This window comes from Corythoichthys intestinalis, chromosome 14, assembly GCF_030265065.1.
Source record: "Corythoichthys intestinalis isolate RoL2023-P3 chromosome 14, ASM3026506v1, whole genome shotgun sequence".
NCBI classification, from domain to species: domain Eukaryota; kingdom Metazoa; phylum Chordata; class Actinopteri; order Syngnathiformes; family Syngnathidae; genus Corythoichthys; species Corythoichthys intestinalis.
The window spans coordinates 40,911,442-40,925,902 of NC_080408.1; the positions used below are offsets into that span (position 1 = coordinate 40,911,442).

General features: G+C 40.4%; 1 protein-coding gene across 1 annotated transcript in view; it reads right to left on the reverse strand.

The window, feature by feature from the left end:
- Positions 1 to 14,461, reverse strand: part of LOC130929497 (corticotropin-releasing factor receptor 2) — a 114,676-nt gene that overhangs the window by 57,910 nt on the left and 42,305 nt on the right. The window contains exon 3 of the mRNA XM_057856653.1: positions 790 to 875. Within this exon, the coding sequence (XP_057712636.1) occupies positions 790 to 875 (86 nt within the window). The remainder of the gene's footprint in view (positions 1 to 789; positions 876 to 14,461) is intronic.

Below are 14,461 nucleotides of genomic sequence, written 5' to 3' on the forward strand. Positions count from 1 at the left end.
GTTCCAACCGTTTCCAGATTTAGCATTTAGGATATAGGATATAAATTTAAAGATTTAAATTACATATTTAAAGAATCAGGTCAAAAACTTCTTATTTAAAAATGAATATTTGAGTTGCTAAATAATGTTGTAAATGTGCAACAACAACAAAAAAGTGACTCTAAAAATTTACACCACATTTTAAACACTGTATGGCGCTAAATGTGAGAAAATGTAGTCAGAATTTTCAGCATGTGCTGCTTTACAAACGGCGCCCCATAGATTCAACTTTTTATCTGGCTTGATGACGACTAGGTGAAAGGGAAACAAAGAAAGAATAAATGTGTTTGTTTACATTGTCTCAGTTAGTTAAAGATGACTTAGGGAATTATAGTACTTGGTCAATGATAGTCGTTCCTCAAGGTACAACTCCTTATTTTATTTTGCCACCTTCCTGAAAACATATCACGAGCCTCTTCATTGTGGCCCTTTCAGTAAATGGAAGGTAAGTAAATGCCATTGACACATTTCAAATGTCTTCGGATGTCTAAATTTGTCTGCAGAAAAATAGAGCAAGAGCCAGAAATACACTTGAGTCTGGAGACGCCATGAGAGGCAATCGGGCCGCATATTGCGGTCGGTCTTACAATATGCCTGCAGGCTTCGACTCATCCAGACACTGATATTGCACTTGGAGATGAGCGCAGGCGTCCGGAAACAAAATGTCTCAAGTGTTTAATTGTGCGACAACAACCAGAAAAAGCCGTTTCTTTGGGTGTCATTTCAAAAAATGTAGCAAAGTAAACTTACGTTTTTCCCTAAGATGGGCTCGCAGTTTGAATAATTGCTCTTTAGTGCCCATGTGCCATTTTCCATGCATTCTCTGTATGCGCTCCCTGAAAAGAGATGACAATGTAATTACTGCAAACAAGCAACAGTCCAAAACATGCGGCTTAACCTCGCTGCTATTTGCATTCAGTGGGCCAAATTTCTCCTGGCAAAATCACTATAAGTGAGTCATCACTTGTGACAAGGTGATGCCATTTGGAGGAAGTAAGTGGCGTGAGAGCTCAGTTCTGCGGCAAAGTTTAGCACGACTGTCTACCCAATTCCTACACTGAATACTAATTCCACATTGTTTTTGTTTTCCCTATTCACCATTAAGACATGCAAATCTTCCCCAAGTCACAGCATATCGTTTAAATCCTACATTCCTTTATATGCTCCCAGTGGGGTTTTTTTTCAGTGTGAAATTCCTCACAGGCAGTTGGCTTTTTTATCTCACAATCAGGGTCTGTGATATTTTATCAAGAGGTACATGCAACTGTGATGAAAAATGTATGCTTTGAATAGTGACAAACAGCCACTAAAATTGCTTTCTTTCACAGAAAATCTTCTAAATGGTGTTGAAAATTTGAAACCAAACAAACCAAATTAAATGTAGGTGATCGAGCTTAGCAATTTCACGCACAATATGAATCCCCTGGTAGGAGATGAAGTATGATCCTTGGAGTTTGCCCCAAATGGGTGCTTTTAATCCAAATTGGCCAACTTCCTGTCAAATTTCATGCATGGGTTCTTTTTGAACACCTTATCATAATTAACATGTTCATCCAATTTTGTGTCAATCATCAAGTATCGAGGGATACATTTGTTTACACATTTCTCCCATACTTCTCACATTGTGTTGAAGTCTGGGGAAACACCTATCAGAGCATGATAAATCCTTTAGTCACCTTACAGAAACGGGCCGTGTGGATCACTCATAAGGTCGGGTTTCTGGAGCATACACATAAATTGTTCATTCACTCAAAGCTGCTAAAATTTAACGATTTTGTGAAGTATAACACTTCACTAGTCCTTTATAAAGCATTCAACAAATTATTACCAATTAACTTGCAAAACCTTTTTACAATGAAAGAGAGAACTCATAACTTAGTTATTAAGTTATTATATAAGTTATTCCGCAATTATTATTTCCTAAAGTAACTTGTAACTTGTTTTGAAATACATTTGAGACTTTTTTTAGACTTTCGGTAAACACATGACTACAGAAGAGTAAGACACTGCAGGAGCCAGCCTTTTGCAGTGTGGAGTTGACTTTGCCTCCTATTGGCCAGGTTGCAGGATCAAAGAAATAGAAAGGTAATATAGTGGCTAAGTTTGTTGGGGGAGACGTAATCGCTTTTCCTGCCACCCTAGAGAAATACAGCTGTTTAATTAGGAGACACAAAACTTTCTTTCATTTCTACATCACCCCCACACCCTTGGGGACCAGCCGAAGAGCCTTCAAGGAACCCCAGTTTGCGCCAGAAAAATACACCACAAAAGTTTTGGTGGAATAACTTGAGGTTATTTTCATCTATTCAAGCAGGACTCAACGTTAATTTAACCCTCAGGTATGATATTTATCATTTAATTGGGTTTTATTATTTCGACGTCCTTTCGACTCCATTGTGCCTTTATAGTTATGAAATCAATTTTATACATTATACAATAAGTTAGGCATGAATTAAAAAGGCATTAGTGAGAAATATGCAAACTTTTTGACATTTGATAACCATTAAACCACAGAAGCCTCAACATTTTTATGAATCAAGAAAGGACATTCAAAGATTTTTTTTCTTTTCAGGCAGAATGACAAAATTAATATGAACCTGGGGTTCCAGAGTCTGAATCATACACGTTCTTATCTAAGGGGGTGGCCTTTTAATAGAATCACTTACCCAACAGTCTGCAGCAGTTTGATGATGTTCTTAAGGATTATTTCCCTCTTTTTTGTAGGGATAGTGATAAAATGGAATGTGTGTGCTCATTTTAAATTGTTAAACAAAAGGAATCACAAAGATGGCCTTTGTCTGTATTTTAAAGACACTTGAATGTTTGGGCTTAAAATATGCATATAGTTAAAAAAAAAAAAAAAAAAAAAAAAAATGAAAAGAAATTCTTCGTCTAATCATTTATTGTATTTGCTTTACTCTAACCTACAGGGTTAGTGTTAGTTTGAGGGGAAAAAATGCACCGGCACATTGAGCAAGTAAAAAGGGAAACATGTAAGTCTTATTGTAATGAAAATAATTCACATAACAATGGTTAGAGATATTCTATCATTACAACAAATGGGAGGACAATCTAAATTACCTATATAACTAAAGTCATTACAGTATATAATGCAAATAAAATTACTTAAAGGTTAGTGGGGACAATTTGAGCATCCTGAAAAGTTGGTAGTGTTATGTCCCTACCATCGCTTTGCAAACCTACGCCCTTGGGTTAACCTATTACAGAACTGGAATGTCGTGAAAAATGATTGCTCATTGAATACAGCCTGTTATTGTCAATCGTGGACAATTTGCAAATGATCAACTGTAAAGCTACAAATGGGACACACCTTGACTTTCTAGACAATAAGCCAATTAAAGCACAAGGCCAAGTGTCTCCTCCAGCGGAGCAGTAATAAATAAGGATCTGCAGTGGCCATCACTGTCTGCTGACTTCTATATCACCGAGGGACTCTGGGGTGATCATGTTAAACCACCCAACGATTCATAGAGACAGGAGGATTCCTGCCAAGAAGAATGGGAAGCTTTACCACCTAAGAAAATAAAGAGTCCTATATATCTACAACACTAATGAAAGACTGCAAAGCCATCCTTGATGCTCAAGGCTTACAATGGAAGAGCAATACGATCAATTGAATCATAATCATGATCTCGATTTTAGTTGCTACGACCTGAAAATAACCTGATTATCTGTGATATTTACAATCAAAATGCACAAAATGTTTTATTCATTCATTCATTCAGTAGTCAGCCAACAATCAAGAGGTGAAGGCATGATTATGGCTTCATTGAAATGCAATTGCATGAGCATTTAACTACATACAGTATGTACTTTTGGTTCCATATTTTTAAACACACATAAGCACATTGAGCCCTAAAATAGATTTTCAAAATATGATTTTTGCTCTCTGCAATCAGTAAATATCAACAAACATCCGCGACAGGGCAACGCTCTTGCTCTACTCTGATTTCCGAACTTCAATCGAAAACCTGAGATAGCAGTGTTATGACAGGTTACAAATTTACAAAAGAAGAATTTGTTTTACCAGCTTCGACACTAATGCTGCCTACCGCTCTGATGTGCTTACAGTATAATGCACAAATGCATACTACACACGAGAAATTACAGTTGTTTTCAATGAACTCAGTTGTCTTTTAGCTGTATTGAGTCATGAATAACAATTTATCAAATCATGTGCTCATCATTCAACCCATGTTGCCATTTCGGAGTTGTATTTCATACAATATTATGAATCCAGAAAATTGGGACATCGGCCACTCACATGCATCCTCAGGGTCCAAATGAATATTGTATTTATTTTGAGGGCTAAATACTTTTGAAAACCATGAATGATGCCGCTTTGTGCTGTGGGGAAACGGAAGACAGCAGTTAAAAGTCAGTGATGTATAGCACTAAGTGTAGAACACGGGCATAAATGAAAAGCGGGACCACTGAGGCACACAATTCCCGTGGCCTACAGATCATGAGCAAATAGGCATTCCACTGAACGACCAGGGGTCCGGGCACGGTTTATTTGAGGAGAATACACGGCAGAGTTAGAACAGATGGGTAGTGAAAAAACACATTTTTTTAATATATATACAACGGTGACATTTTGGACCAGCTCTACAATGCATACAAGAGTGATTTCAGAAAATTAGATAAGACCCAAGGTCCAAATTGCGCAAAGTTGCCTCCTTGAAAAGCCTCACTTTCTGTTTTTACACAGACCAAGAACTGCCTCGGGGGAAAAGCCTACACACACACAAAAAAATATATATATATATATTTATATATATCCATCCATCCATCCATCCATCCATTATCTTCCGCTTATTCCGGGGTCAGGTCGCGGGGGCAGCAGCTTTAGCAGGGAAGCCTCCGGCGGGATTCCAAGGCGTTCCCAGGCCAGCCGAGCGACATAGTCTCTCCAGCATGTCCTGGGTTGACCCCGGGGCCTCCCGCCGGTGGGACATGCCCGGAACACCTCTCGAGGGAGGCGTCCAGGAGGCATCCGAACCAGATGCCCGAGCCACCTCAACTGGCTCCTCTCAACGCTAAGGAGTAGCGGCTCGACACCAAGCCCCTCCCGGATGACCGAGCTTCTCACCCGATCTCTAAGGGAGAGCCCGGACACCCTGCGGAGGAAACTCATTTCGGCCGCTTGTATCCGGGATCTTGTTCTTTCGGTCACGACCCACAGCTCGTGACCATAGGTGAGGGTAGGAACGTAGATCGACCGGTAAATCGAGAGCTTCGCCTTTTGGCTCGGCTCCTTCTTCACCACAACGGACCGGTGCAGAGTCCGCATCACTGCAGACGCTGCACCGATCTGCCTATCAATGTTCCGCTCCCTCCAACCCTCACTCGTGAACAAGACCCCAACATACTTGAACTCCTCCACTTGGGGCAGGATCTCATCCCCGACTGGGAGAGGGCATGCCACCCTTTTCCGGCTGAGGACCATGGTCTCGGATTTGGAGGTGCTGATCTTCATCCCAACCACTTCACACTCGGCTGCAAACTGCCCCAGTGAGAGTTGGAGGTCACAGCTTGATGAAGCCAACAGCACCACATCATCTGCAAAAAGCAGTGATGCAATGCTGAGGCCACCAAACCGGACACCCTCAACGCTTCGGCTGCGCCTAGAAATTCTGTTCATAAAAATTATGAACAGAATCGGTGACAAAGGGCAACCTTGGCGGAGTCCAATCCTCACTGGGAACGAATTCGACTTACTGCCGGCAATGCGGACCAGACTCTGACACCAGTCGTACAGGGACCAAACAGCCCTTACCAACGGGCTCGGTACCCCGTACTCCCGGAGCACCCTCCACAGGACTCCCCTAGGCACACGGTCAAACGCCTTCTCCAAATCCACAAAACACATGTAGACTGGTTGGGCAAACTCCCATGCACCCTCGAGGACCCTGCCAGGAGGGGTAGAGCTGGTCCACTGTTCCACGGCCGGGACGAAACCACACTGCTCCTCCTGAATCTGAGATTTGACTTCCCGATGGACCCTTCTCTCCAGCACCCCTGAATAGACTTTACCGGGGAGGCTGAGGAGTGTGATCCCTCTATAATTGGAACACACCCTCCGGTCCCCCTTTTTGGACCACCACCCCGGTCTGCCAATCCAGAGGCACTGTCCCCGATGTCCACGCAATGTTGAAGCGTGTCAGCCATGACAGCCCTACAACATCCAGAGCCTTCAGGAACTCCGGGCGGATCTCATCTACCCCCGGGGCCTTGCCACCGAGGAGCTTACCAACCGCCTCAGTGACTTCAACCCCAGAGATTGAAGAGCCCACCTCAGAGTCCCCAGACTCTGCTTCCTCAAAGGAAGGCGTGTCGGTGGAATTGAGGAGGGCTTCGAAGTAAATGGGAATATATAATATATATATATATATATATACATACATATACTAGTGCTGTCAAGCGATTAAAATTTTCATTCACACTTAATTGCATTTTTGCATACAGTTAACTCTTAGTTAACCCACTTTATGTTAAACTTAATTTCTTTCTCCGTATTTCATCGAATTTTATTAATCACATACAGTCCATAGTCTACTCGCGATTAATCGCATTTTGACTTCATTGATTTCATTTTTTTAAACACGAAAATTATACATTTTATGTTATAAATGTACACCTATTAGCACAGGAGTTGACCGATGTGCTTACCTTACATAATTCAAATTGAAACATCATTAGAAACAAGAGTTGGGTAACTTTACATTTTCAAAGATGAATTAAGCATCTATTTCCCCCCAAATAACTTCAAATAAAAGCAAGTTCGCACACAGATCAAAGGTTCCAAGCACAGGTTTTGCATGGAGTTTCTTTTTTATTTTTTTTTGGTACAATCTATAATCCTTCTATTTTATTTGATGTACCTCTATTTTATTTACTTTACATTTCTATATACAGTACATGTGTATCTTAATGAAATATAATATTTTTTGTCATTGGTTAAATATTATTTATAAAATGATATAAATGAACTCACCAAAATGCTTGTCTTCCAAAGCATTATATACAGTGCCTTGCAAAAGTATTCGGCCCCCTTGAATCTTGCAACCTTTCGCCACATTTCAGGCTTCAAACATAAAGATATGAAATTTATTTTTTTTGTCAAGAATCAACAACAAGTGGGACACAATCGTGAAGTGGAACAACATTTATTGGATAATTTAAACTTTTTTAACAAATAAAAAACTGAAAAGTGGGGCGTGCAATATTATTTGGCCCCCTTGAGTTAATACTTTGTAGCGCCACCTTTTACTGCAATTACAGCTGCAAGTCGCTTGGGGTATGTTTCTATCAGTTTTGCACATCGGGAGACTGACATTCTTGCCCATTCTTCCTTGCAAAACAGCTCGAGCTCAGTGAGGTTGGATGGAGAGTGTTTGTGAACAGCAGTCTTCAGCTCTTTCCACAGATTCTCGATTGGATTCAGGTCTGGACTTTGACTTGGCCATTCTAACACCTGGATACATTTTTTTTTTAACCATTCCATTGTAGATTTGGCTTTATGTTTTGGATCATTGTCCTGCTGGAAGATAAATCTCCGTCCCAGTCTCAGGTCTTGTGCAGATACCAACAGGTTTTCTTCCAGAATCTTCCTGTATTTGGCTGCATCCATCTTCCCGTCAATTTTAACCATCTTCCCTGTCCCTGCTGAAGAAAAGCAGGCCCAAACCATGATGCTGCCACCACCATGTTTGACAGTGGGAATGGTGTGTTCAGGGTGATGAGCTGTGTTGCTTTTACGCCAAACGTATCGTTTTGCATTGTGGCCAAAAAGTTCAATTTTGGTTTCATCTGACCAGAGCACCTTCTTCCACATGTTTGGTGTGTCTCCCAGGTGGCTTGTGGCAAACTTTAAACGAGACTTTTTATGGATATCTTTGAGAAATGGCTTTCTTCTTGCCACTCTTCCATAAAGGCCAGATTTGTGCAGTGTAGGACTGATTGTTGTCCTATGGACAGAGTCTCCCACCTCAGCTGTAGATCTCTGCAGTTCATCCAGAGTGATCATGGGCCTCTTGGCTGCATCTCTGATCAGTTTTCTCCTTGTTTGAGAAGAAAGTTTGGAAGGACGGCCGGGTCTTGGTAGATTTGCAGTGGTCTGATGCTCCTTCCATTTCAATATGATGGCTTGCACAGTGCTCCTTCAGATGTTTAAAGCTTGGGAAATCTTTTTGTATCCAAATCCAGCTTTAAACTTCTCCACAACAGTATCTCGGACCTGCCTGGTGTGTTCCTTGGTTTTCATAATGCTCTCTGCACTTTAAACAGAACCCTGAGACTATCACAGAGCAGGTGCATTTATACGGAGACTTGATTACACACAGTGGATTCTATTTATCATCATCGGTCATTTAGGACAACATTGGATCATTCAGAGATCCTCACTGAACTTCTGGAGTGAGTTTGCTGCACTGAAAGTAAAGGGGCCGAATAATATTACACGCCCCACTTTTCAGTTTTTTATCTGTTAAAAAAGTTTAAATAATCCAATTAATGTTGTTCCACTTCACCATTGTGTCCCACTAGTTGTTGATTCTTGACAAAAAAATTAAATTTCATATCTTTATGTTTGAAGCCTGAAATGTGGCGAAAGGTTGCAAGATTCAAGGGGGCCGAATACTTTTGCAAGGCACTGTACTTCATTTGTGCATTTTAAGGGGATTTGTGCCAGTCAATCTGACTCAAAAAGCCACATTTTGGGTAAAACAACAAATTTACTTTTTGCCAGAGAACGGGATATCACCCCAGCCTTCCGTGTCCGAAAAAGATAAGCTTTGAGCGGCTGTGCGAAGAGCTCGAACCGCCCGGAGCTTCAGTGCTGGGAGTTTTCGCGGTGCTCAAAAATCCACGTTCACGTTCTTTCCGAGATATCAAAATATAACTGGAGCGGATATGGGCCAGATGTACTGCAAATTTCGGCCCAACTTCGTAAAACAGATCCGCCCCTGTGTCTTTTTGAACAATGGTCCAAACTCAGTAAGGAGTCACTTTTCCAATAGCAGGCAACTGCGTGCCGGATCCAGCTGCAGCTCGCCAGATCCGCATAGCAACCACACACGCTTCAGGTGAGTGCGCCAGATGCGGCCCGGATCAGCACTATGAAAGATTTCCCTTAATTGTCGCCTTGATTGCACAGATAGGTGAGCCTGGGACTAGGTGCTGTTGATCATCGTCAGCAGCTTACTTAAACCGGTCCTTGGCCTCACATCATCGCCTGATCAGCAACTCACCTGCAGGTATGTGACTTTCAGCTAACAAATAATCTTTTAATCCTGATACTGAGCTCATTTTTGTGTTTTCCCCTGCTAGATCCTGTACTGCTTGTCTGGCAAAACGCCTGCCTGCCCGTTCACCTGTTCTATCACCAAACTTCCCACCAGATTCTTTGGACATTATCTACCATTCCCTCTCATCCTCACTGAATTAGGTCCCCAGTTACCCCAGCACCTTAACAAATACGAAATGTTGTTAACTGTCTATAAAATGGGTCATCATTAATGTTGAGTTGCTTGTTCCAATTAAAATTAGGGCTATCAAACGATTAAAATTTTTAATCGAGTTGATTTTACAGCTTAAAAATTAATCATAATTAATCGCAATTCATACCATCTATAAAGCATGCCATATTTTTCTGTAAATTATTATTGAAATGGAAAGATAAGACACAAGACGGACATATACATTCAACATATGGTACATAAGTACTGTATTTGTTTATTATAACAATAAATCAACAAGATGACATTAATATTATTAACATTCTGTTAAAGCGATCCATGGATAGAAAGACTTGTAGTTCTTAAAAGATAAATGTTGGTACAAGTTATAGAAATTTTATATTAAAACCCCTCTTAATGTTTTCGTTTTAATAAAATTTGTAAAATTTTCATTAAAAAAAAACAACTAGTAGCTCGCCATTGTTGATGTCAATAATTACACAGTGCTCATGGTAATGAAACCCATAAAATCAGTCGCACCCAAGCGCCAGCAGAGGGCAAAAAATCACCAAAAAAACACAAGTAACAAGTGGACATTACACTGTGCTGTCATTTTAATCTGTTTGAGCGGGGCATGCGCGTTAAATGCTCCAAATATTTCAACATGATTAGTTAAAAAAATTATCGCCCATTAACGCGATAATTTTGACAGCCCCAAAGTAAAATATTTTGTGAAAAAAACAATGTTATATCGTTATGTTGTTGTTATGTTGCATTAATATATAAGCATTAATAAATGGCATGAAAAAGAAGTGCTGTCATTATTGCTTTTGAACGACAAATTTAATTTACAATATAAACACATTACAGTATGATACATTTAACAAAATGGACTCCAAATTTAATACTGAAAACAGTTTTGATACAAATCTGGCCCAGATTGGGTAACATCTGGTGCATACATTAATGTTGTGTCTGCTACTTTGGACCAGTTCTGACCCAGAACTGGTTGCTGATCCGGCAAGTGACTCCTTACTGAGTTTGGGCCATTGTTCAAAAAGACACTGGAGCGGATCCGTTTTACAAAGTTGGGCCGAAATTTGCAGTACATCTGGCCCATGTCCGCTCCAGTTATATTTTGCTATTTGGGTTCCAGGATCACTTTACACATACTATGGTCAAAACAGTATATACAGTAGACCAACAGTGCAAAACAGTGGGAAATACAAATATATCATCTAACCCAAAAAGGGTTGGGAGGATATCTCTGTGGGGTTAGGTATTTCACCTATCACTTGATAAAAAATACTGTACTGTACATACAATCAAGCTTCTTGTGCACACACATCTACGTATATTCAAATTGAAAAGACTGACAGTAGGGAAAAGAAAAGGAATATAACATTGAAAAAAAACTTTTCAAACATAATCACAATAAACTAGTTCAGTTCATTTTTTCAGGCATGCCACTTAGTTTCCCCTTGAACAAGACAAAGGTGCAGTAGCTTGCGCAAATTTAGTTTTAGATTCATTCCGCATGTTTCAAAAATGCTCACTCAATCCAACCGGCCGTCACTCGCTACCTCACCTCCCTCTCCTTAGATAGCACCTCTCTTAGTAATTTATTAAAAATGTTCACATTACATCCGTTCTTCGTGACCTCATCATGGCTCCTGGGATATGTAGTTTTTCGTGGTGCTTTTCGTTTTGAAATAGGAACAAGAAATGATGGAAATATGGCGATAAACACCCGGTCCGTGCAGCGTTTTATGTTTTTTTTTTTTTAATGAGGGCAATAAAACTATAAAACTCAAATGACATTATTTCAATTTACTTGGTCGATTGACTTCAGGTAAAAACGAGAGTGAATCTCAACTTCTGCACTTTCAAACCAAACAAACCACAGGCACGTGGGTGACGTAATTACAACGTGATGAAGCTTCATAAATGACATGCGTGCAGGACACGTGCGAGCATCCCATGACTTTTAAGGGTTAATTAAGAGGCCAGGTACCTGGACCTTAAATTTGACTTGACTTACATCACTTACAACTGAAAATCTGCCAGCAGGTCTGACAAAATCTACAGATCCACTAACCTGCCTGTTTTTACCTGCCCAACCAGATGTGAAAATAGAAAATTGAGCCTTGAAGTTGTCAACGATTCCTAGAGTTATGGACCCCTACAGGCAACTATCACACCACGTTTGTGACAGCAAGCAGATATGGTGTTGAAACAGGAGGGAGGACAAGGAGTATAGTCTTCCACTGATGCAAGGCTACTTCCCGAGCACTGGTGCAAAGAAAATAGTTTCTAACCATGGGCACAGTACACAATATAAAAGAGTACTCACATTATTCCTTCGGTACCACATTTCAAAAGTCATTACTCTGGTAGCATGGGCTGCTTAAGTGTCTTCTACTGGCATCGACACCAGGAGCCATCGCCAACTCTCGCTAGCTGCCAACACCTCGCAACGCCTCCCCCTTCCGTTCTTTCACACTCATGCAAACAGAAATTATCAATGCAATTAGTCATTGAGAGAAACCAGGAAGCAAATTCTGTTTTGGGTGTGAAAACATATTTGGAAGAGACATTTACATTCTGTTATCTAATATAAGAAAACTGACACTACAACCCACACTGCTAAATGACTGTTAACCTGTTCGAGAATGCACTAAAATGAGATTGCTGAAGTTGAAGAAAAAAATAAAATGCTATGGAATTAATTAAATTATTATTTATTATTATTATTAATAAATTATGGATATATATACTGGTGTTATGTGACATGTGAATTTGAAATGTTTTTTTCCATAAGATATATGAAAGAGGAAGTATAATTTAGTATTTACCCATTATTTTTGTCATCGAAAATGTAGAAATATTGGAAACAGGTGCAGCAGTTTGACAGCCAACCGCCTTCTCAACTGACAGTCACAGGAGGTGAGTGTGACTCAGAAGATGCTGTTACACTGACGCAGCCAAACACACACCAAGGACTGCAATTCCTTGAGTATAATACATTCCCATCTATGGCACGTGCCCCAAAATCACCCTTTAAAATACATTATTTCTCTGCAGCCAGTTTTGTTTCACTCTGGCAAACTGCCAAATGTCAAGCTTGTACAATTAAAGCTTCAAACCATTCGGAGGACATGTGTTGCATCATCTATTGCAAAGCCTAAAATATTCGATGTCCCAGAGTCAAGAGAAGTCTACTTTACATAAAATGCAGCTGTGCCACCTATAAATTAGAAGTTCTGTGAAAATGATAAACTTCTGTAGAAATATTTGGTTACATTTTCTTTGCTTCTTGTGACAGTGTCATTACCATTACATGACTCTTGTCATGAACATAAATGCTAATGAAAGGTGTCATTAAATGTCATTTCGTAAATTCAGTCACTTTTGATGCAAATTTGGGGTGGGGGTTAGGGTTTAGGAACAGGAAACCCTGCAAACAGTTTGCTGAAGACATGTCAACAAAGCACATGATTTACTGGAACCATGTCCTATGTGTTAGGTTTTGTGTTGGTTTCCTCCTAGTGTGATTGCCTATTAATTTCACCTGTTGTGCCTTCTCCTAGTTTATCTCTGAACTTGCATCCTCCTGTGCTCACCTGTTCCTCGTTGTCTCGTTACCCCTTGTCTGCATGTGTGTATATAAGCTCCCAGTTTCTTTTCATTCCTTGTTGCGTCATTGTCAATGTACTGGTCCACGTTCATGCCTGCGTTTTTTTGTTGGCATCAATTAAAACCTTTTGCACCGCCCTTCTGCCTCGCTTCCTTTTTCCTGCTTTTTGGGGGTCCACACAACCTGTCTGCCTGCGTATTCTTGACACTATGGTCTGATGAGACGGGCGGTCTTCAGAAGAGGCTTCCTCTTGGGGTGACAGCCATGCACACCAATTTGATGTAGAGTGTGGCATATGGTCTGAGCACCAACACGCTGACCCCCCCACCTCTTCAATCTCTGCAGCAATGCTGACAGCACTACTGTAACGAGTCACATGACATTTTGGAGGGAAAATAACAAGCAGTACTCAATTTGGACATTTAGGGATGTACGTAGTTTCTAAGGGGTGTACTTACTTTTGTTGCCAGGGGTTTAGATATTAATGGCTATATTTTGAGGGGAAAATAAATTAACCATATTATTATATATAAGCTGCACACAGACTACTTTTCATTGTGTCAGAGTGTCATTTTGTCAGTGTTGTCCCATGAAACGATATACTTAAATATCTGCAGAAATGGGAGGGGTGTACTCACTTTTGTGATACACTGTATTTACACACATAGACACAAACACTCTATAGACCCTACCCACCGACGTCACAAAACCACGTGCTCGCTGTATGGTTCCGCCCACTTGTCCGTCATTTTGTCTCTGTATTAGCATTGGTTTCAATTGATCGAGGAATTTAAAATGCATTTCATGGAAGACCCGGTGCTTTCTGATGCCGTAAACTCACTGGATGTGTTGCATAAAAGGCGTTAGGTGGAAAAGCTTCGTTCTATACAGTCGCCAGATCCATATTTGATGCCCAAATCGATGTTTTTCGACCCACTGTCTTCGCCCTGTCTGCCTGACATCTGCTAAGCTGATATTTACAATTATCTTGTCCACACAAAATCAGCCTATTCTCACGAAAATTTGAAAAACTTCAAGAGCTTGGAGGCTTATAAATACTTCGTTGCTGGTTGGGTGAAACAGGTCCTCGTCCACGAAAATTCGGCAGGAATCTATCTTGTGCTTGGAAAGGTGAGTTACGAAATTTTCAATTCAAAATCTTTTGTTAATTGCTAACATCCACTGTCAAGTCTAATGTATTTCATGTCGTTTGTCAATGGAGTTAAGGCTTTTAATGTTTATATGGTTTAGCGATAGCACTCTCACTACATACATACATGTATGTTGTCGGCGATTAGCCTAGCAA